Source organism: Amaranthus tricolor, chromosome 6 (assembly GCF_026212465.1).
Source record: "Amaranthus tricolor cultivar Red isolate AtriRed21 chromosome 6, ASM2621246v1, whole genome shotgun sequence".
NCBI classification, from domain to species: Eukaryota; Viridiplantae; Streptophyta; class Magnoliopsida; order Caryophyllales; family Amaranthaceae; genus Amaranthus; species Amaranthus tricolor.
In genome coordinates this window covers 26,505,442-26,526,577 of record NC_080052.1, presented here as the reverse complement: position 1 = coordinate 26,526,577, position 21,136 = coordinate 26,505,442, and the positions used below count along the sequence as shown (strand labels likewise).

Below are 21,136 nucleotides of genomic sequence, written 5' to 3'. Positions count from 1 at the left end.
TAAAAAATGATTCAGCTTAAATCAAATTAAAAAATGTTAGTTGCGATTCGTTTCATAATTGAAATGTTACATGCAATCACTAAACAACAATTTGTCCCATTCTTGCTCACTATTGCCTTGAGGCGGGAGTTGTGCATGATGGAGTTACCTCCTCTAACGTAATAGACATCTCCCTAATGTCAACATGAAATATGTGAGCCTCATGTCTTCGTCGCTCCACCAACTTTGTAAGTAAAGGTTCGTCAAGCTCCACTCCTCCACCGACTAATTAGACCCTGAAAATTCAATACTCGATATAAATAATGTAATATACAATCAACATGACAAAATTATGTCTATGTTTCCGCTCTAATAGTCCTCTTATAAGTCGGCTAGTCTCTTGAGAGACCGTCTCTTTACTGTCTATCTATATTATCTTTAATGCTTATTTACTGTATCCTTAACAAATATTTTTAATATCTTATGTCTACTTACATTATTTTTAATGTCTATTTACAATATTTTAAAAAATATAGGGCCAATCCAATTAGAGATAGTCTCTCAAAGAGACCGTCTCTACAAGAATTTAAGTGGTCCTGGAGTGTCATAATGGATGAGTTAATAAGACCAAATAATATATACAAATTCTTGTGAAAGACGGTCTTTTTGAAAAACTATCTCTGATTAGGTCAGCCCATTATCATCTTTTTATTTAATTAAATTTTAATGGGTTGTGCCTAAGAGACATCTTTCAAAGAGACGGTCTCTCAGAAGACTGGCTGAATAATATAAACCTAGTCAAATAAATCTTTACTCAATCTTGCGAATAAAAGAAAACTTAACCCTTTACTATAATTAAGTATAAAGTCTTCCAATAAAATTCATCAACTTATAAAATCCAAAACTAAAGTATTTAAAAAGTTCAATGGGCATTTAAACTGGTACAAGTAAACAATCACCCAAGTCCCAACACAACTAAAATAACAATGGCACAACGACAAAAGCAAATAAATCAACATTTATATCATCCAGTTTTACATCTATAATATGAAAATACTCCAAAACAAATCAAGCTTACCATAATTTTGTAAATCTTAACAATGGTGCTACAATTGCATAATAAACAATTAAGTAAATTCTAATCTCTATAATATAATATAAACCGCTATTTGAATTAGTGAATTGATTTATACGACTATCATTTTTAATAGTAGTTAACTCATGATAAGAATTATTTTTTCACTAATCCGAAGTTTGAATTATTTTTTCATTTATTTATTTTTTTTAAAATAAATTCAAATTATTATGTTCTTTTGAAGAATTTTTAATTTTGAGGTGAAAATTTTGGATTTCCAGCCGTTTAAAACAGTTACACAAATAGAATTGTCCGAGTATTCCAGAATGCTCTGCTCGATTATCAATCGAAAAAGGAAAAACAAAATTTTTTAAAATAAAACAGCATACACTTTTCAGTTCAAGTTTTTCAAAATCAAATATTCGAATTGCTGCACTTCGTCAAAATCCCCAAATCAAACCCTCCTAAAACCCTAATTTCGAATCCTCTCTATTCTAATGGCTACTTCTGACGATCGTTGGACCTTCGTCTATCAAGCCAAGCTCGCCGAACAAGCCGAGCGTTACGATGGTAATCTCCTCACATCCTCTCCCTTTAGAACTCCATTAAAATCACCTTTTTTTTTCAATAAATTATAATTTGTTGCTTCCTACATGCAGAAATGGTTGAATCGATGAAAAACTTAGCGAACTTTAATGTCGATTTAACAGTAGAAGAGCGTAACCTCCTCTCTGTTGGATACAAAAACGTCGTTGGTGCACGAAGAGCTTCATGGAGAATCCTCTCTTCAATTGAACAAAAAGAGGAATCAAAAGGAAATGAAGTGAATGTTAAACGAATTCGAGACTATCGCCATAAAGTTGAAACAGAGCTTACTGATATTTGCAACGATGTTATGAGGGTTATTGATGATCATCTTATTCCTTTCTCATCTAGCAGTGAATCAACTGTTTTTTACTATAAGATGTAAGTTATTCTACCTTGGTGAAATTGATTTTTTGGTTTATGTGAGTGGACTAAGGTGGTTGAATTTATGGTATGATTTTGTTATTGATGCAGGAAAGGTGATTATTATCGCTATTTAGCGGAGTTTAAGAGTGGTGATGAGAAGAAAGAAGCTGCTGATCAATCTCTCAAAGCTTATGAGGTTATTTTTTGTCAATTAATTTTCATTTGAAAATTTTAATTCCTTGGATTGAATGACGAGGGAAAACAAAGAGGGTTGATGAAGGTTATGAAGGGATTTAGATGACTATATACAGCAGGCGAAACAGGATATCATATAGGGTGGGTTGAGATTCTAGGATACTATTATAGGGTGATCAGAACACAATTCAATATTAGTAGAGTCTGTGGCCTAGTGCCCTACATTCTCTTTGACCGTATACCTGTGGATATGAGTGATTGGAAAAAGTTGGGTGTTGTAGATGTGCTGAGGGGGTTAGTGTGTGTCTCATGTAACGAACCTCATGTTTGAGGATGACATTTTTACGTTGTTAATTTGATTGGAAATTCAATTAGTTTGTGTATTTTGCTTTTAAGTTTGTTATAACTTGAGGTTGGATGGTTGCAGCTGTGTTCTTTGGATTGTCGGTGAATGTTGGATGTACATTTAGCATGCCCATCTCTACTACTGGGTTTTTCATTGAAGTTGCCTTGAATGTTGCTTTTGTAGTGTATATCATTTGACTTCCTTTGAAATTATACCTGGCATTTCTTTTAATACATGAGCTAGTTTAGGTGTAATTAATCAAGTCAGGAATCTAGACGATCTTCTTAATACATATAATTTTTACCTTGTACTTTCCGAAAAAAGTGTTATGAAAACCATTTGTGTTTGTTGCAGGCAGGGACTGCTACAGCAGAGGCTGATTTGCCACCTACCCACCCAATACGCTTGGGCTTGGCACTGAATTTCTCCGTTTTTTATTATGAAATTATGAATTCTCCTGAAAGGTACTTGTTGCTATTCTAAGGCTTTGTCATTGCTTATTATGTCTTTGATGATTATTTTGAAGCTGTGTTACTATTATTTTGGTGCATTGTCTTCAGGGCATGTTTTCTGGCAAAACAAGCTTTTGATGAGGCTATCTCAGAGTTGGATAGTCTTGGTGAAGATTCTTATAAAGACAGCACTTTGATCATGCAACTTTTGAGGGATAACCTTACCTTATGGACTACTGACATTCAAGAAGATGGAGGTTCGTTACTTTTATTTTCATGAAAACTCATTTTGATTGATTGTTTTGACTAACTGATCCATGCACTTCGGTGTTGCTTAGTTTTCTTGTTAATTCCTGTTTTCAGTTGCTAACTATACTAATAGTGGAGTTGCATTATATTTCAGATTGATGTTGATAAGACAGTTTACTTTATTGCTTGATATCGCTATGCTAGTAGTTCAAAATCTTGCCAAAATATATTTTAGAACCATCTTTTGAGTTCAGTATTTTACACGCTTTTCAACCAACCGAGCTCATGATGCACATTAATGATAAGAGACCCTTAGTCCCTTAGGGGTGTTGCGTGTGCCCTTCTAGGCAAGTTTAGTTGATCCTCTTAAAAAAAGCCTTAATCGTGTTCTACACGAGATTGAAGAGATGTCATTTGAGTATGCCTATTGCCCAGTATACAAAAATGTGTTGGCCTTCCTCAAGATTGTTTTGGAGGATTCCTATGGCTATATCTCTGATGCTAGTGGGAAAAATTGGAAGAGGAAATGTGAGTTAGATGCTTTGATTGTGCTCCCTTCTCTTTATTTGGAAGGTTACTCTTCTGTATAAAGTGTTGTAAATTTGTAATCAGGAAGGAGGTCTCCCCAGAGGCAGTGCTTTAGATTTTTGCACACCAAGAAAAAGCTACTTCTATTCTGGATTATTGAATATGGAGTGGCCCATGTCATCCAGGGACATGATGCTTTAGGCTGTATATAGGTCTCCTTGTAGAAGTCATGGGCAAGTAGGCTGCAGAATGTCGAATAATGATAGTAGATTTACTATTTGCCTTCAAACTTCAACGCTCGTTCTTTCATTCCTCTTATTTGTAGTTATTGAATTTCAATTTTTCTGGTGCGACTCTGGAAAGTGATATTTCTTTGTTGTCTTGCTCCAAGTTTTGACATATAATTCAGTTCAGATTTTTTTTTCCTCATGTCATGAATGTAGCGAATCTAAGGAGGGGTTCACACTGTCAACCGTTTAGAGAAGTAGAGAGGACAGAAACTCACACGATCTCTCGCATTTATTCTAACAATTCCTTTAGTCAAAAATAGCTTTTAGCTATAGCAACTTGAATACCCTCTGAAAATGTGACGGAATCAGTATTGGGACTTCTGCAAAGTAACAATGTGGTCTTCATTGATCAAATTAATTTCACTTTTGCTCAAAGAGAGGATTTGCTAGTGCTGGTTGCTGGTAGCACTGGAAAGATTTGGGATTCGACTTGAAGTTCTGCTGCATTCTTTAGGTGTCATGTGTGTGCACTTTGCAGGTGTCTTTAGATTTTATAGTCGACATCGTTGCCTTTTTTCCCCCTCTAGAGTAGTTGTTTTCTCTTCTTTGTAACTGTATGCTTAACCCCTGTCATGTCGTTGACTGATGTAGTGAGATGATTAAAAACTTGTTTTGCTATTAATTTTCTTTGTTGGTCTCTTAGATTGCATTTTCCACCTATACTAAACTCTTCGAATCCCTATCTTATCAGATGCATCCCAGAAGGCGGACAGTTCTTTCAAAGGCATTTCGTGTGAACGCGAGGTTAGTTTTACTACTTTCCTACTTACATTTATCATCCCTTTTGCCCATAACCTTTTGATTGTCGAATTTTCTCTTTAATGCAGTGAACCTGGCTGCAACGAGACCTATGAAGTATTTTACTAACCTTTCTTGTGTTTTAGATAAGAAGCGTTTATGAAAGCTGCCTAGAATTCATAGTTTAAATTTAAGTGTGTATGTGTTGATTGATGTTTAGATAGTGTTGCTTGCCCTTTCATGGTTAGATCAAAGTAATTGGCAAGGGATGAATTGAAAACATGAAGGCCTTTGTTTATTGTAAATCATAGCAAGGGTTGAATAGGTTTTCTGTGTGTTTTCTATAGTTTATGTCACTGCATTGGTTGTATGTTGGCGCTGGTACATGGAATGGTTCTTAGAACATCAACGTTTTTAAAGATGTCATTGATTTCAATGACTGACTTCCTTGGTTTGAGGATGGTTTGAGAAGGTTGTAACTCATCATCATCATATCCAGTGTTACACCGTGGTAGATGACAAACCATACCCTTGTTAAAGGAGGTTACGGCTACTGAGATTTTTGACTTGAAAAAGACCTAGAGCATGAAATAGGTTCTCTAGCTAATTTATTCAACTTTTACACTTGAAGGTTCAGCCTCATTGCTTGTGGAAATTCTCTAATTTGTTTTGAACTTAATAAATAGAATTAAATAAAAATAGAGATCGACCCAAGGTAGCAAGTTGGGTCAAATTTAGTCAAGATTCATAATATTTACGTCTCTGCGTGTATGGATTACCTGGGACAGCCATGAGACGTACTTAACCTTATCATAGTTTTGTTTGGTTCAATTGAATTCCAATGTTATGTTTTTAAATGATGATTTTTTCTAAATTTTGAAATTGATTCATGACAAACAAAAAAAATTCAAATTTTATTTTGAGCTAATTCTAAAATTGTTTTAAAGTAGTTAAAGTTGAGAGTTGGAGAATCACTTTTCTCATCTTATCATTCTTAAAATCTTCATTTATGCTTTTTATTCAAATATACAATTGAAAATAAATTCCTTATTAACACAATTTATTAAGTTTAGTTTGATAAACTTAACACAATTTATTATTTTAATTAGATCATATCGTAGTGTTCACTGTTAAGCTTAGTCAAGTTATGTTATCAAAGTATCTTATCTTTTATCATTCAATTGAGGATTTTGTCTCGATGTGTATTACTGTATTTTTTTTCAATTAATGTATTTTTAAACCGTAAATAATCAAAATTGATGCTTTTTTATACGGCCTCTCTGTCTTTTCTAAATACGGTTTTCAAAATTCCAGTCTATTATATTAATTTAAAAAAAAACTGACACGCGCGCATAAGTATAATGTAAAAAGTCACATAATATATTTAGAGTTATTAACAACATTTATTTGGGGTTATAACATAATATATTTGGTGTTATACCAGCATGTATTTGAGGATTATAACATAATTTATTTGGGTTATAACATAATATATTTGAAACTATATATATATATATATATTTGAGGTTATAACATAATATATATGAGATTATAACAACATATATTTGTGGTTATAACATATTATATTTGGGGTTATAACATAATATATAGTTCGATATATAATGGTCTGTGTCTGAGGATATAATATTTTTATAACATTAAATATATTATGTTATAACCCCAAATGTATGTTGTTATAACTCCATATATATTATATTATTACTTCAAATATACATTGTTACAACTCTAAATATATTATGTTATAACCCCAAATATATTATGTTATAACCACAAATATATGTTGTTATAACCCCATATATATTATGTTATAACTTCAAATATATTATGTTATAATCCAAAATAAATCAAGTTATAAACCTCAAATATATGCTGGTATAACACCAAATATATTATGTTATAACCTCAAATAAATAATGTTATAACTCTAAATATATTATGTGACTTTTCACATTACACCTACGCGCGCATGTCAGTTTTTTTTTTAAATTAACATAATAGGTTGGGCTTTTGAAAATCATCTTTATCTCAAGTAAAAATTGTTGTTTTTTATATTTGTATTGTGATTTTATGTTTGGGCTTGACCCATTACGAACAAATCGAGCTCGCATTGAAAGTTATGGTAACTATTTTTGAATTAAAAATGTTTAGTTTACAAATTCTAATTGGGTCAATTCATTATATATTTTCTTAAAACATTGTGAGTAAGCGTTAAGAATGATGTAAGTAGCTATTTAAAATATTGAAAGTAGGTATTAAGGATATGATATGTAAACATTAAAGATAATATAAGTAGACATTAAAAATATGATAAGTAAGCATTAATTTTAAATGGATTGGGTTTGAAATACGTCTTTCAAAGAGACGGTCTCTCAGGAGACTAGATGTGTTTAATTTATTTCACCTTTAATGGTAATGAGTTCTATTTTGAATGATAAAAGTCCAACCTTTTCTTTATTATTAACATATATACATTGAAATTTGAATAATATAGTGGGTGAAGAAAAGAAATTTCAATGTTGAACATCCTAAAACTCTGACGTCAATATACTCTCGTATCTCTCCTCCTTCATGAAATATAATTAATTAATTTAGGGTATTGAAAATTCATGAAAAAAAATTGCTCCAATTAAATCTAAGATAGGGCCATGGCGTTGTTTGATCGAAAGTCTAGTATCTCGAAAGTAGAATATCATATAATCAGAACAGTAAAAGAATACAAGTTTTTTCATTTTGATACGAATAAAAATTAAAACATCAATTTAATGTTCCTAACTTCGTTTTCATACAATTTTTGTATGAATGGTTACACGGTATAAAAATATCTTTGCATTTTGCGCATTAATGTAATAGCTATAGCTACTATTCATTCACTAATCTTATTTTTTCTTAAAAATCTTGTTAGATTTCTCTCAAACAGCTAAATTATTATTTCAAATAATTATATTCATAATCTTTCATGATGTATAATCAATGATATTAGTTTTCATGATGTGTTTTAAGTTGCAACTATCATATTACTAATATTAGACTTTTTCCCTATCCGCAACCTGTAAGAAAATCAAAAAAAAAAAAAAGGAAAAATGATTATTTGTGAATCTCCTTATCTTGAGCAAACTAAGGAAGCCAAAAACCAGTCACATTACAAAAATTTGCATGAATTTTCCAAAATTAGTGTGTATAACCAGAAATAACATAAACAATAATAAGCCAACTTAATGTTCTAAAATAACCATCTTTTTATCTTCTTTATAAACCTAACAACATCCTTTAGGACATTTAATCACATTTAAATTTCATAGAAATATCAAGTTAAATTGATCCATAGAAATTTTACAAATATGGTGAAGAGTGAAGGTGTTTTTCTTCTGGTTGCGGCTCTCTGCGTCCTGTCGTTGGCAGGCGTAGCTGACGCCCTCCACTACAACCACTTCCAAGTCCAGGGCACGGTGTACTGTGACACTTGCCGCATACAGTTCATTTCTCGTGTTAGTACCATGATGGAAGGTACCAACGATGATTTCTCATGCTAATTTGTTTTGTTTTGTGTAACCGATTACCTTTATTGAGAGTATCGTTACATACGATGTGCATGCATCTCATGCAAGAATCAAATGCACACACGGTGTTTCACATTTTATCTGTATATAACATATTTATAGGCGAAAAAGTTCTCGTGTGACAAAACATGATACATATTGTAATTTCTCTTTATGTTTCTTCATTAAGAAGGAGAAACTCATCAAAGATTTTGAGTTGATCTTAAGAATACCTTATTATAATAGCATTCAGGGGATGTACGGTTCTAGGCATATGCAAAATACACGTCTGTAAAGGACCCTCTAAATTAAGGGGCTCCAATATACTTTACATTATATGATTTAGGGCTCCAAAATTTCAACAAAATGAAACAAATAATAGTGTAATCTTGCTCCGCCTTTGATTTCACCTGATCCTGTGATACACCTAACACATTAGATAGATGTGTCAATTCGGGTTATCGGGTTGATTTTGAGTTAGGTATTTCGATTCAATTTAAAATCGGGTTTTGTGTCCGTATTGTTTCTTACATAATCGTAAATCTTTTTGAAATTGGGTCAAATCGGGTTCAATTACAAGGTCGGGTAAATTTCGGGTCATCGAATCTGTTTTGAATACCTCTAATTTTAGGCCCACTTTGTGAAAGAACATACATACCTTTGATTCTATACTCTTAAGATGTTAGTTTCAACATATGATTATGTTTTTGTACCATGGATGAACAGGAGCAACTGTGAGATTGGAGTGCAGGAACCTGACTTCAGGTGTCGAAACCTTCAAATCCGAAGCTGTAACCGACAAGGTAGGGATGTACAACATCAAGGTCGATGGTGACTACGAGGAAGATATCTGTGAAATCGTTTTGGTTAAAAGTCCAGACAAAGAATGCAGCGAAATCTCTACAGACGTTTATGCCAAACAATCCGCTAAGCTCAGCTTAACATCCAACAATGGCGAAGCTACTGACATTCGCAACGCTAACCCTCTTGGATTCATGAAGAAGACTCCTCTTCAAGAGTGCCCTGAAGTTCTCAAGGAGTTGGATATCATTGATGCTCAAGGTCAACCACAACTTGGCCCTAATTGAAGTGTGAAATAATTTATGTTTATTTTTTTTATTTTAAGTTATTTAGAGGTAAAGTTTTATTTCTATTAAGAATTTGAAACTAGCCTTGTATCAATGAGAATTTATGTATTGTGTTTGGGAGTCTAAGAGCATGTGCTAGTCATATATGTATGTTGTTTTTTCTTTGGTTGTTGCTTATTTTGGAGGAATCTTAATGTAAACCTTGGTGTTCTCTATGTGTATTTCCTTCTCTTAATCATTTTATTCCACATATATGTATGGGTTGTAAAAATACTTTTGTATATTTAACATTTAAGAAATAAAAGGCACAAGTATTATTTGTCTATAGAGAATCATATTGAAATATACAATTATTTAGTTATATTGTACTCCCATGGTTTTTGCAGCAGGAATGAATTGTGAATTTTTTGATTTCAACACCATCTATATGCTTGAAATTTAACTGTTTACTGGAGATACCTACAACCTAAGGGAAGTAGAGGTAGACCAATAAAGAAGAGGAAGAAGAAGTGAGTGTAACGGCTAGTAGGTACTTATTGTAGCCGGTTAAAATGTGACAAGGGGTGTTGCCAGTAAAAAATATACAAGGTTAGATTATTTAGAAATAATTTCTCCTATATTTTTTTTAAATCAATTATGGAAAGTTCTGGAGAGGGAATGAACAACCTTAAGCTTAGGGATCATGTTCTGCCAGTCTTAAATGAAGAATGCAATAGATGTGCACAATGCAAATCTGAAGAGATTAACATGTGAACTGCTAAGGATCAACATTGACAGCAGGGGCATCTGCCATCTAGGCCCGGGTATGCCTCAGTCATGGCTCGGGTCATTTGATCATAAACACTCATATACACTCTAAATATCGAATTTGGGTAACATATATCACCGAAGATAGTAACCGAGTTGGTTCAAAACAAACATAGAGGTGAGTGTTCACCCCACCCAATACTAATATCCTAAAATCACCCTGATCGGGGTGTGATTCTTCACGATGGAAAGTCGAAAGCTGTTGCCTACTATGACAGTAGTATAGAGTAGAGAAATGATCAAGTATCACATTCGTCAGTATTTTGTATCGGTTTCTATTACTCAATTGAGATTTGAGACAGAACAACCCTCTCGAAAGTTTGTACTTCTTTACATTATTCTGCAATTTTACTATCTCTACTAACGTTTTATCGTATTCTCATCTTTACAAAATAACATTTTATTATGAAATCATGTCGGAATGATCATCGAGGTTTCAGATAAACTTATTTTCTTGCAAGGAACTAACCTGAATTTTCTTGGTCCAGACTCTGCTAAACATGCAAGCCCTCAACTGTCATAGCAATGAACTCTTTGTCTGATTCAAGAACACTAATTTCATCAGGCGGTAAACATATTTCTAAATCGACACTTCTTCCTCCTTCTCTCCCGGGATAAGTAGTCACTTTTCCTGGAAACTTGTTAGCATACCCACTTCGAACAGCAACCGGTTTCCCTATACCAAAATCATTGCCATACATATCAAATCTTGGGGAACTTCCAATCACTATACTGTTTGGCTCGAAGAATTTCTCAATTTGATAGACAAACGGCGACTGCATCCATGATTCAAATACATTTCTCACTGTTTGATTGGTGAGCTCCAAGACCGCTTTCTGCAGCAATAAAGCTGTCCATCCTAAATTGTTTCCAAGCACTTGATCAGTCGTTGCAGCAGCTTTCGCCACCCAAATCGCAGTCCCAAAATAACCGTGTGGCAATCGAGGGTTTAACCTCTGCCTAAGATTAGCATCCAACGAACAGACAGTTCTTTCATCAGGAGCTAGACACCGTGATCTGGTGATTGCCCGCCATACTAGTGCAGACAATGCTTGCAACGATGAGATCTCCTTTTGTGGTTCGCCAGCCTCTCTATTCGCCTTCTTTTTGAGCTCCGAAATTGAGTCGGACGAGAAATGGAAGATTCTTTCCCTCAATTGAGGCGCTTCAAATCGGGTAATGAATTCATCGGTACGAGTAAATGGAAGGATAATCCGCGGACCATGTCCTTCAGGGAACCAACGTTCAAGAACGGGTAGGCTCAAAGTTGTACTATGTTGCTGATGTATCTTTGACCATGTATTCCAGAAATTCCAGTAAGAAGTTCCATCTCCTACTGCATGATTCATCGAACAGCCAATAAAAACCCCATCTTCAAGCTCTGTTACCTGCCAAAAGAGATTTGAAATCGCAGAAAAGGATATACATTTGTGACGGAAAAAATGTCATTATTCTAACTCTGATGTATAGTACAACCGAAGTAATCCTTCCCTCCTATTGAATTTGCTACATTGATCACTGATTAGTGGTTGAGCTACTAATGGCTAAAAGCCAACCACTTTCCATCTGGAAAAATTAATGTAGATATAGCATATGCAGAGTATAATAGTCCAAAAATTATTTTAACTCTACATTTAAGTGACAAAACTCATCATCATCAACCCAATATCTTGCTCGAGAACAAGAACTCGATGAGAGAAGGTGACAGACAATCCATACCCGTACCCCTTGTAAGAGAGTGCCAGCAGGAAAGCGGACAAAACTTATGGGTCTTACTAATCAAAGGATCAATGCCACCAAATCAAAGGGTCATGTGGAATGTATCCAATTGGTTTCCGAAAATCGCCTACAAGCAAGGGCAAGAAGAAATTAACCCTTTCTATAAGTGGTGAGAACCGAACCCTCGTCACAAGAGCAGAAGGGAAAATCTTCAACCACTAAGCAAACCCAAGATTCTCCGGTTGGTTAAGACCTGAACATGTAATAAATATGATCACCACAACAGAATCACACAATAATTCAATATCCTTACCTGAACAGATAACAACGGGCTAGAATGCCCATCATGATTCACAGCCTTATGATGATCAAAAAACAATTTCGTAATCGGTTGTACATCTGTGGGAGACAAAATATCATCAACAGCCAAATCCACAGTAGCATGTACAAATCTAACACCAGGACCCTTCTTACAGTCAACATAGATCAAACAAGTATGCTCATCATCATTTATCTTTGTAGTAAGTTGTCCTACTAAAGGATAGAAAAGAACAAGAGTTCTTGAAAGTGAATCTCTGAGCTTTTCTAAGAAAATTTCAATGCTGAATTCTTCAATCCTTGTTGAAGGTTTGTAGAACAGAAGACCCTTTTGAATGTAATGAGCTGAGAGCATAGCAAGATCACCAGGTGCTAGAAAGTATGGATCTTTTACATCATTTAATTCATTGAGATTTGGCATGATGAAGGATTCTGAAATTTGTTTGATGATTGGAGGATTTTTCATTACTATTTGTTTCACCTTTGCTGCAATTCAATCGGCCGTGTAAGTTCGGTTTCTGGGTTTTTTTATACAAAATCAAATCAAACCAAACTAAATTTAGTTATACATTTTTCACACCAAATTCAAACTAAACCAAGCCAAATTACACTCGAAAAACCAAATCTAACCATAAAACCAAGAAAAATTGATACTAATAATCCATCCTTTCGATAATCCTACACTTAGATTATTTTTTAATAATTCAACCTTTGCAACTTAGTTTTCTATTGGCACACCCTTTTATTTTATAATAATTCTAACATTTGCCCTTAATTTGCTGTCAACAAACCCTATTAATTATTAGGCTGAAAGCAAACTAAGGGAAAATATTAATTTATTAAAAAACAATCAAAAATTGAGATTATTTGCAGCGGATGAGTAAAAAGTTGGATTATTAATGTCAATTTGACCTAAAACCAAATTAGCTGAAATAAATATTAAGAATTATAATAACAATCGACTAAATCTTAGTGAAATGATTAAACATTTGATAAACCAAATACTTCAAATTTCGAAGCATCTAAACTAAACAAAATATAGAAGTTCCTACTAATTGTGAATTGATTTGTTTTTATTTTTCCTGCCGAATTCAATTCAAAACCCAAATTGAAAATTTACATCAATCCAATCTAAACAAAATTATTAAATAAAAAAGCCAAATTATTAAGTTGATATTGTTTCATTTTAAATTTTTTACCAAACAACTTGCACCCTTAAATTCAATATCATTTTAAATTTTTTACCAAACAACTTACACCCTTAAATTTTTTACCAGAAAATTTAGTATGAGCTGTAGGAAATTTTTTACCAAGCAACAACGCTTTCAGATGAACAGTTTTTTTTTAGATGAACAGTTCTTTTGCATGTTAATCGAACAATTTAACCATTTTAACACCCAGATCACAGCAATTTGTAAACTTACAGAATAATTAATATAAGGAATTCTAGGAAGTAATCAAAATCAAAAATAGATAAAATCAAGAGAGAAAAGTACCGATGAAATGGGTCAATATGATCCTTCTGCAGTGCTGATGATGGCTACTAAATTTTCTGTGTTCGGTTAGAAAATTAGAAAATATCAATCAAAGCCTTATAAAGCACTATCCCTCGCTTCATAGTTCATACTTCTATTAATTAGTACTCCCTTACGTTAGTTAAAAGAATTCTGATTTGATATTTTGTATGTTTTATTATGATTTATGGTTCTCACAAAGAATACTTTATATTATAAATTTTGGATAAAATATCTCTATTCGTTAACATTTTAATAATACTTTTAATCTTTATATATCGTTTACTAACTTTATTTTAATATTTATATTTTGTATGGTTCTCACAAGTTTTTTACTAATTTTATAAAATTTTCTTTTATTAGTTATAGTCCTCATATTTTTTCCACTATACTATCTAAAAAATTCTAATTTTTCTTAATTTTTGTGAATATTTCTTATGGAAACTTCATTAAGAAATGAAGTAGTTTTTATTTCTTTTGATTATAAGTGGATTTCAAATTAATTTTTAAATGAGATGGTTTTATGATAAAATTATTTTTGATGGACTAGTCTAATATATATTTATTGTCTTAGAGTGATCACAGACAGTATTAAAATGATTACTTTTTACAGTGTTATGGTAATTGCTTATAATCTTAATGTGATTAATTAGAGAAATGAATTTATTAGATCAACTTGTCTATTGGTGAAACAATCACATATAAGACTTGATAATGGATAAGGGAATAGGGTCGGATAATAAGATCAAATAGATGTTGGAGTTTAGTAGATAAGACAAAGACAAAAAATACGTTTGTAAATGAGAATATAGGAAGAACAGTAACTTTTGTGAGAGATTGTGTCTAAGAGATGATCAATCCTCTTACAAGTGATCCAATAGATAAAAAAAATAAAATTCATTTGCTGCACATGTTATAATATATATAAAGTAAGTGATTATAATATTTGAAATAAGTGCTCATGATATGTGTAGCAGGATATGAAGTATAACTTTAAAATTTTGTGAGATGGATATTTATGGTATGTATGAAAACTAACTGTTTATAGTATGTGTAATAGCCTAGTAGGTGTTTAAGATTTTGTAAAGTAAGTGTTTATTGTATGTCAAGTGGATGTTTATCTTTATTCATAAACATTTACTCTGAATCGTTGTCCCTTTGATTTAGCATCAAAGAGAAAGTGTAGTGTTTTTAAGAATTTGTGTATATTTGGTAATAAATTAAGTGAGAGATCAAATTGTGTAGACAAAATATGAGAAATTTAAAATGTGTAAATGCAATTAAAAGAAAATGATAGATCCAAACTTTTAGCCGAGTAAAATCATCATGAAAACTTTATTTGTTGTTATCAATAACAAATGAAATTTTATTTTTATAGTTGACTTGATCAATTTATTTAAATGGTTGTTTGTTACAGAATTATCTTGGCATATTGAGTAGAGCATGTACATATTGCTCGTCGTTAGTGAAATAACACTTATTTTGAACAATAAATTAGATTTTTTTTTTAATTTTTTTTTAATTTTAACTTATTTATTAGTAGTTCCGTAGTTATACGACTACGACCTATCACTAGTAAATCCTATGTCCAGGAGCCCATTTATCGGTTTCAGATCCTACCTTCTCCCTTACTACCCATCAGTAAAACCCATACTCTTTCAACTAATTTTCCCGCCAAAATCCACCTACATTCTCTCTGAAAAACCCATTATTTCCAGAATTACTAACCATTATTTCCAGAATTACTAACCATTATTTCCAGAATTACTAACCATTATCAATAACAAAAAACCCTAAACATAAAATTTGATAATCTTTGATACCCAGAAAAACAGAAAAAATGGATTCTTGGGATATGAATATAAAGGAAAGCCATGAAATTCCAGTGAATTCAACTGAGAAAAAGGTTGATGAAATGACAGGGGAAAAACGGAAAATTCCTTTCTTTGGGTCAATGTCAAAGAACGTTGAATCAACTTGGTTGATTTCATTCTTTTTCATTGTTCATCTAGTGGCATTTTTTTGCACTATGATTCTTAACAATTGCTGGGATAAATCACATGGAGATTGTATTTTGTTGGTTTTTCAGCCACTTTCCGAGAATCCTCTTCTTGGTCCTTCTTCTTCAGTGTTAGTTTTTCTACTTTTCTTGTTTAATTTATGTTCAAATCTTGTAGATTCCTATTGAGATTAATCTTTTATTTCTTGATTCGAGTTGGGTTTTTTTGTTGTATAAGAATATGTCTTCTCTTTAGGGTTCGGATTTAGGGTTTTGAATTTCTTTGTGATTCATGGTAGAAAGTGTATAAATAAGATTTTCTTAAATTGTGATGGGTTTTTTTCTTGAATTATATAGAAAGTGTATTAATATTTGAATTCAGCAGATGAGTAATAGTGCGAATTTTCGGACTTCCAATGCTTATATTGTGTGCACTATTTGAATGGCTACAGTTTAGATAGTATGGGAGCTCTCCGAAGAATGTTCTTGACAAAAGATCATGGAGTGTGGCGCATCTTCACCGCCCCTTTGCTACATGCTGGTGCATTTCACCTTTTGATCAGCCTCTGTAGTGTACTCTTAATTGGGGTTAATCTGGAGCAGAAATTCGGATCATGTAATATATCCTACCCTATTAAATAATCAAATTATCATTAAATACTATGGGTTGTTTGGTAGTTGAATTTTACATTAGCTTTTTAGTTGGCTTTTGGCTTCTTAATTGGTCAAACCAAAAAAAAGTGTTTGGTAAACGGCTTTTAAGCCAGCTGCAAAGATGGCTTTAAGCCAAAATTAAATAGCTACTCCAGTTAGTTTTTTTGTTGGCTTTTGGCTTGTGAACCAACTTTTTCTCTAATAAACGGCTAACAGCCAATGCCTTAATTTATCAAACATCTTCGTAAACAGCTGGACTTTTCAGCTAATTTAAAAGCCAACAAAAACAACCAACATTTTCAACTGGTCAAACAAGCCAACTAAAAAAGCCAACAGTCAATTGCCAAATATCCCATATGTAAGAAGCATGTATATGCTTATGCTCTTAGTTCCTGATATGCAGTGAGGACCGGAATAATCTACATTTTGTCTGCCTTCACTGGTAGCTTGATGGCCATACTTTTTGTCCAAAATAGCCCTGAAGTTTCCTCTTCGGGTGCTCTCTTTGGCTTGATCGGTGCATCATTTTCAGGGCTTATTCGAGACTGGAAATCATACAACCAGAAGGTTCGTCTTTTGTCTGCCTCGACACCCTTCTACCTGATCCATTGCTTACTCCCTAATTTTTCAATCTGGTGCAGTTTCTAGCTGTCGTGATTTTGCTCCTCATATTTGCAATCAATTTCACTCTCGGGATGGTGCCCTATATCGACAACTTCTCAAACATCGCAGGATTTATATCAGGAACTCTTCTTGGCTTTGTAATGTTTTTCTCTCCGGTACTTAGAATGCCCGCTTTACAGAAAGGTTTTTATGATTACGGCTTTAACAAGTCTGTGCCACTGAAACAGAAGTTTGACAGACCTGTTCTACGCATTGTTTCGTTGATTCTATTCAACCTCATGTAAGTATTTCTGCACGCTTCAAAACGAGCCAACAACTTAAAACTTTTCGATCAAGCATGACATTCACATTGAACTTCCTCGCGTAGGGTCGCTGGCCTCATCGTAGCAGTTCTTCTTCGTATAGATCTTAACAAAAACTGCAGCTGGTGTCGGTATATTGATTGTATACCTTCTCGAAAGTGGATTTGCGATGTCAAAACTCCATCATGTAAGGTAATGTTTCTCCAACAGCGAGGACCTCGATTTCGGGTGCTCGTATTTTACTGATAAATATGTTGATTTATTACTATGAATTTCAGATCAGTGAAATCAGGGGACAGACTACATTAAGGTGCTTGGAAAGTGACAACTTCAGGATCCTGCCTTACACAAACGTCTCGCCTACAAGATTGCAAGAATTGTGTACTTTGATTTGCTCTTAGTTCATCCTTCAAGGGGCATTCATTCTGCCGATTGTTCTAGTAGCCTGTATTTTTAATCTAGATTGTTCTACATGTATGGGTTATAGACTGTATTTCAATGTAACACCTTAACTTGAGATCCACATTGCCCTGATACCATATCAGCACTAACATTGCTGCAATCATCATACCTATTATAGCCCGCTCATTGAAGCTATGATCAGGATCTGTAGAAGGGTGGAGGATAGTAGACGATGTTATCAAAGGAGATCTCTAAAGGTCTTAGGTCTTCACTCCAAGTGAACATTGACAATATAATCTCTTTCAATGAAAAGTTTGAATTCCTTGTTCTTTTTGTTTTAGAGAATGTAATAGGGTTGCCTATAGATAGTAAGTGGGCTTTCTTCTAGTGTGTAATAAGATATGGTTATATGAAAGACCTTTCATGTATCTCCTATGTTATACTTTCGTATATTCTCTTTTATTATGGACAATTCAATTAAATACTACCGATTTTAATAAAAATTTACGTTATACATATTGAAGATGAAAATAAGGTAAGAACATATAAATTAAAAGTTAGAAAATTATCCATAGAGCAAATCAGATCAAAGACAACATTAAATTCACCCGTATAAGGGAAATCATCACTATTACTTCCTTTATACAAAATTATTTGCTACATATTTTAGATTGTTCCATATTAGTTTTTTATCTCAACTTTAACACTTTAGTTTTTTTTCTCAAAAATAAATTTTGGGACATTATGACAATTTATTAATTTGATTTTATATTTTCATTAAAGTATTCAAGTTGGATTTGGAACAAATAGATATGAATAATTTTTTAGGACACTCATGGGTTTCAATTTAGTCAAAATACGTATAAAATATGCTATATAATAGTCGCCTATAAATACTACCCATGTAAAATATTTCTATTAGATCAATTTTAGGTCTGGTATTTCGAATTGTTTTGAGTATAATTAAATTTTGCGTTTATACTGATTTTTACATCATTTTGAAATCAATTTGACTTTACGAGATCGGATAAAAACTGAATCGGGCTTATTTTGATTATCTATCTATTACCGATGAACTAAAATTATATATCCCTTTAATGACTTTGCTCATCATATGTGGCGCTCGTGGCCTAATGGATAAGGCATTTGACTTCTAATCAAAGGATTGTGGGTTCGAATCCCATCGAGCGTGTTATTTTTAATTTTTGCTGTTTTTGATTTATGACGTTAAAGCAATACAAGCTATATAATTATTTCATTTTGTTCCAATTACATCTATAGACCACACATGATTTTGCTTTTCAATGAATAAAAAAATGGTTGAGTATAAGTATAACTTAATCTATGACCCTGTCCCTAATTTCTAAATGAGTTGATATGGTGGCTAAAATACATACTTAGATACTCTTTTTATTACATCAGTTGTAAATTGAATGACAAATGATCTAAAATTATACTTCTATAATACCATATTATATAAGTTGCTTGTATTAAAATAAGCCTTTTATTTTATATGTTTTATTATTAAGGCTCAGGTTTAAATATAATAGCCCACTAGGATTAGGGAAAGTCTCCTTCATGTTTATATACACTTTTTAAAGTCATTTGCAAGTAAGTGGCTTTTGAGTTGCGACCATATTAGCCAAAATCAAACACACTCCTCTCTCTAAACTGAACACATTTATTCTATATTTTGGATACTAACTTGATTGTTGGAGGCATCACCTCGGGAGCATCCCAGGGTGACGGTGTTCTCTGTAGGATCTCGGAGACCACCAGCCTATCACCGTGGAGAAGCCCACCGAAGACCACTTTTCGACCTACTTTAGAGCAATTTATGGAGACTTCGAAGGCATGGACTAGATAGTAATTTTTTCACTTAAACCACCTTCTATGAAGGTTACCCTCTTCATACTATTTTATTAATTGTTCGATCTAGAATTAGGGATCCTTGATTTTAAACAGGAACATAAATTAATAAAAACGGATGAAAAATATCAAATGGCAGTCTCAATCGATTTTGCAGACCAAGTTGGAGGTACATTCCTATTTAACGTTCTATTTTGGTACACTCCTATTTGATGTACTTATTTTTCATTTTAGTCTGTTCAGGTTGTTGTTTGGCTTATTTTTAAAAAATCCTTTTATTTCTATCATATTTTTTTGGACATAAGAGCCTAAGCACTCTAAATTTAATATTTTTTAATACTTATAATTTTTATATATTTTCGACTAACTTTGTTTTATTATTTTAAAATGTTTATGATTCCTAAAATACTTCATACTAATTTTATTTTAACATTTTTAATACTTGTAGTTTTCACTTTTTCTCTATCAACTTTATAATTCAATATCTAATAAGAACAGAAAAACTACTATTCTATTTCCCTCAAAATCTTTTTATAAATGCACCCAAAACCTCTCTCAACTACAAACTCATCTCACTCGCAAACATTTTCCCTTTTATCATTCTATAAATTACTCATTACTCATTAGTCAAAACCTTAAAAGAAAATCTCTCCCCTCTCCATTCTCCTAGTTTAGGCCCCGAATCCCAATAACTACTCCTCAATTCATAAACCCAATAGCAATGTATCCCTTAAAGGGTAGGACACTTTTAGTTTTGTTATATTTCATGATACTAACAATATCCCATACAACTTGTCATGCTAGAAAGCTTCAAGAGAAGAAGGCAATCTCATATACACCAAGTTTAGTCCTATCAGCCCTACCAAAGGGCGGTTCAAAGACACCTTCATCTCCTAGTAAAGGTCATTCCTCCGCCGCCACCACCACCACTCTATCTGATCACAAGCTCTTTGGTCGCCACCTCGCCGCCAACAATCGGATACTAGACTACTCTGTCCCTAGTCCTGGTGTTAGTTGGTCATTGATTTTTTTACTTCAATACTTTTGTATAGCTTATCTATTTTTTTCTTACTTAAACCATTTAAAATTTTGTACAGATCATAGGCTAATAGAGTAAAGCTTCAATTTGTGTCCTTAATTTTGTTTTTTTTTCTTGTATTGATCATATATAGATGATATATTTAATTACTAAACAATTTTAATTTCATACGTAGATTTTGTAAAATATGAAAATTTATGAGATGAGAATGCATATAGTCATATATATTAGAGTATATAATATACATGAGACCTCAATCAAAATTTAAGTTGATTGTAGTTGAGGTGGTATGATATCATGTCAAACTGAAATTGATTCAACTAAAAGGTTAAGCAGTTACGCTAATAGCTGACACCTTAGATATGTTATATACTCTAACAAATTGATAATAATTATATTTACTAACAAAGGGTCGACGTTTTCTAGTAAGTTTGATCAAAC

At 32.7% G+C, this 21,136-nt stretch overlaps 4 protein-coding genes and 1 non-coding gene across 6 annotated transcripts; 4 read left to right on the top strand and 1 right to left on the bottom strand.

The window, feature by feature from the left end:
- The first annotated feature begins 1,356 nt into the window (after positions 1-1,356).
- On the top strand, positions 1,357-5,085 carry LOC130814957 (14-3-3-like protein D). The gene is made up of 7 exons (XM_057681258.1): positions 1,357-1,624; positions 1,714-2,020; positions 2,114-2,201; positions 2,901-3,010; positions 3,107-3,255; positions 4,757-4,809; positions 4,893-5,085. The coding sequence occupies exons 1-7, from the start codon at positions 1,552-1,554 to the stop codon at positions 4,893-4,895; spliced, it is 783 nt and encodes a 260-aa protein (XP_057537241.1). The 5' UTR covers positions 1,357-1,551; the 3' UTR covers positions 4,896-5,085.
- Positions 5,086-8,097: 3,012 nt separating this feature from the next.
- On the top strand, positions 8,098-9,977 carry LOC130814956 (pollen allergen Che a 1-like). The gene is made up of 2 exons (XM_057681257.1): positions 8,098-8,328; positions 9,087-9,977. The coding sequence occupies exons 1-2, from the start codon at positions 8,163-8,165 to the stop codon at positions 9,446-9,448; spliced, it is 528 nt and encodes a 175-aa protein (XP_057537240.1). The 5' UTR covers positions 8,098-8,162; the 3' UTR covers positions 9,449-9,977.
- Positions 9,978-10,483: 506 nt separating this feature from the next.
- Positions 10,484-13,988, bottom strand: LOC130814955 (uncharacterized acetyltransferase At3g50280-like). 2 transcript variants are annotated; one of them, XM_057681256.1, is made up of 3 exons: positions 13,789-13,988; positions 12,288-12,810; positions 10,484-11,643 (listed from the first exon to the last, which is right to left on the bottom strand). In XM_057681256.1, exons 2-3 carry the CDS (start codon positions 12,756-12,758, stop codon positions 10,750-10,752), a joined length of 1,365 nt encoding a protein of 454 aa, XP_057537239.1. In that variant the 5' UTR covers positions 12,759-12,810; positions 13,789-13,988; the 3' UTR covers positions 10,484-10,749. The 2 variants fall into 2 exon arrangements, with proteins under 2 accessions (XP_057537239.1, XP_057537238.1); XM_057681255.1 differs by having other exon boundaries at positions 12,288-12,778; positions 13,789-13,968.
- A 1,465-nt stretch (positions 13,989-15,453) lies between these two features.
- On the top strand, positions 15,454-18,173 carry LOC130815216 (RHOMBOID-like protein 8). Its single transcript, XM_057681604.1, has 6 exons — positions 15,454-15,936; positions 16,258-16,421; positions 16,863-17,026; positions 17,101-17,363; positions 17,451-17,577; positions 17,664-18,173. The coding sequence occupies exons 1-6, from the start codon at positions 15,647-15,649 to the stop codon at positions 17,784-17,786; spliced, it is 1,131 nt and encodes a 376-aa protein (XP_057537587.1). The 5' UTR covers positions 15,454-15,646; the 3' UTR covers positions 17,787-18,173.
- A 733-nt stretch (positions 18,174-18,906) lies between these two features.
- TRNAR-UCU (transfer RNA arginine (anticodon UCU)) lies at positions 18,907-18,979 on the top strand. Its single transcript has one exon. It is a non-coding gene; the product is annotated as a tRNA-Arg (tRNA).
- The last annotated feature ends 2,157 nt before the right edge of the window (positions 18,980-21,136 follow it).

What these genes read in the sequence shown, in the direction of transcription:
- LOC130814957 (XM_057681258.1), top strand. Translation starts at nt 1,552, where the DNA reads ATGGCTACTTCTGACGATCGTTGGACCTTCGTCTATCAAGCCAAGCTC. An exon ending in ACTGTTTTTTACTATAAGAT is followed by an intron (nt 2,021 to 2,113) that starts GTAAGTTATTCT and finishes TTATTGATGCAG; the next exon opens with GAAAGGTGATTATTATCGCT. An exon ending in ATTATGAATTCTCCTGAAAG is followed by an intron (nt 3,011 to 3,106) that starts GTACTTGTTGCT and finishes CATTGTCTTCAG; the next exon opens with GGCATGTTTTCTGGCAAAAC.
- LOC130814956 (XM_057681257.1), top strand. Translation starts at nt 8,163, where the DNA reads ATGGTGAAGAGTGAAGGTGTTTTTCTTCTGGTTGCGGCTCTCTGCGTC. An exon ending in TGTTAGTACCATGATGGAAG is followed by an intron (nt 8,329 to 9,086) that starts GTACCAACGATG and finishes ATGGATGAACAG; the next exon opens with GAGCAACTGTGAGATTGGAG.
- LOC130814955 (XM_057681256.1), bottom strand. Translation starts at nt 12,758, where the DNA reads ATGAAAAATCCTCCAATCATCAAACAAATTTCAGAATCCTTCATCATG. An exon ending in GCCCGTTGTTATCTGTTCAG is followed by an intron (nt 11,644 to 12,287) that starts GTAAGGATATTG and finishes CTCTTTTGGCAG; the next exon opens with GTAACAGAGCTTGAAGATGG.
- LOC130815216 (XM_057681604.1), top strand. Translation starts at nt 15,647, where the DNA reads ATGGATTCTTGGGATATGAATATAAAGGAAAGCCATGAAATTCCAGTG. An exon ending in TTGATTCTATTCAACCTCAT is followed by an intron (nt 17,364 to 17,450) that starts GTAAGTATTTCT and finishes TTCCTCGCGTAG; the next exon opens with GGTCGCTGGCCTCATCGTAG. An exon ending in TCAAAACTCCATCATGTAAG is followed by an intron (nt 17,578 to 17,663) that starts GTAATGTTTCTC and finishes TATGAATTTCAG; the next exon opens with ATCAGTGAAATCAGGGGACA.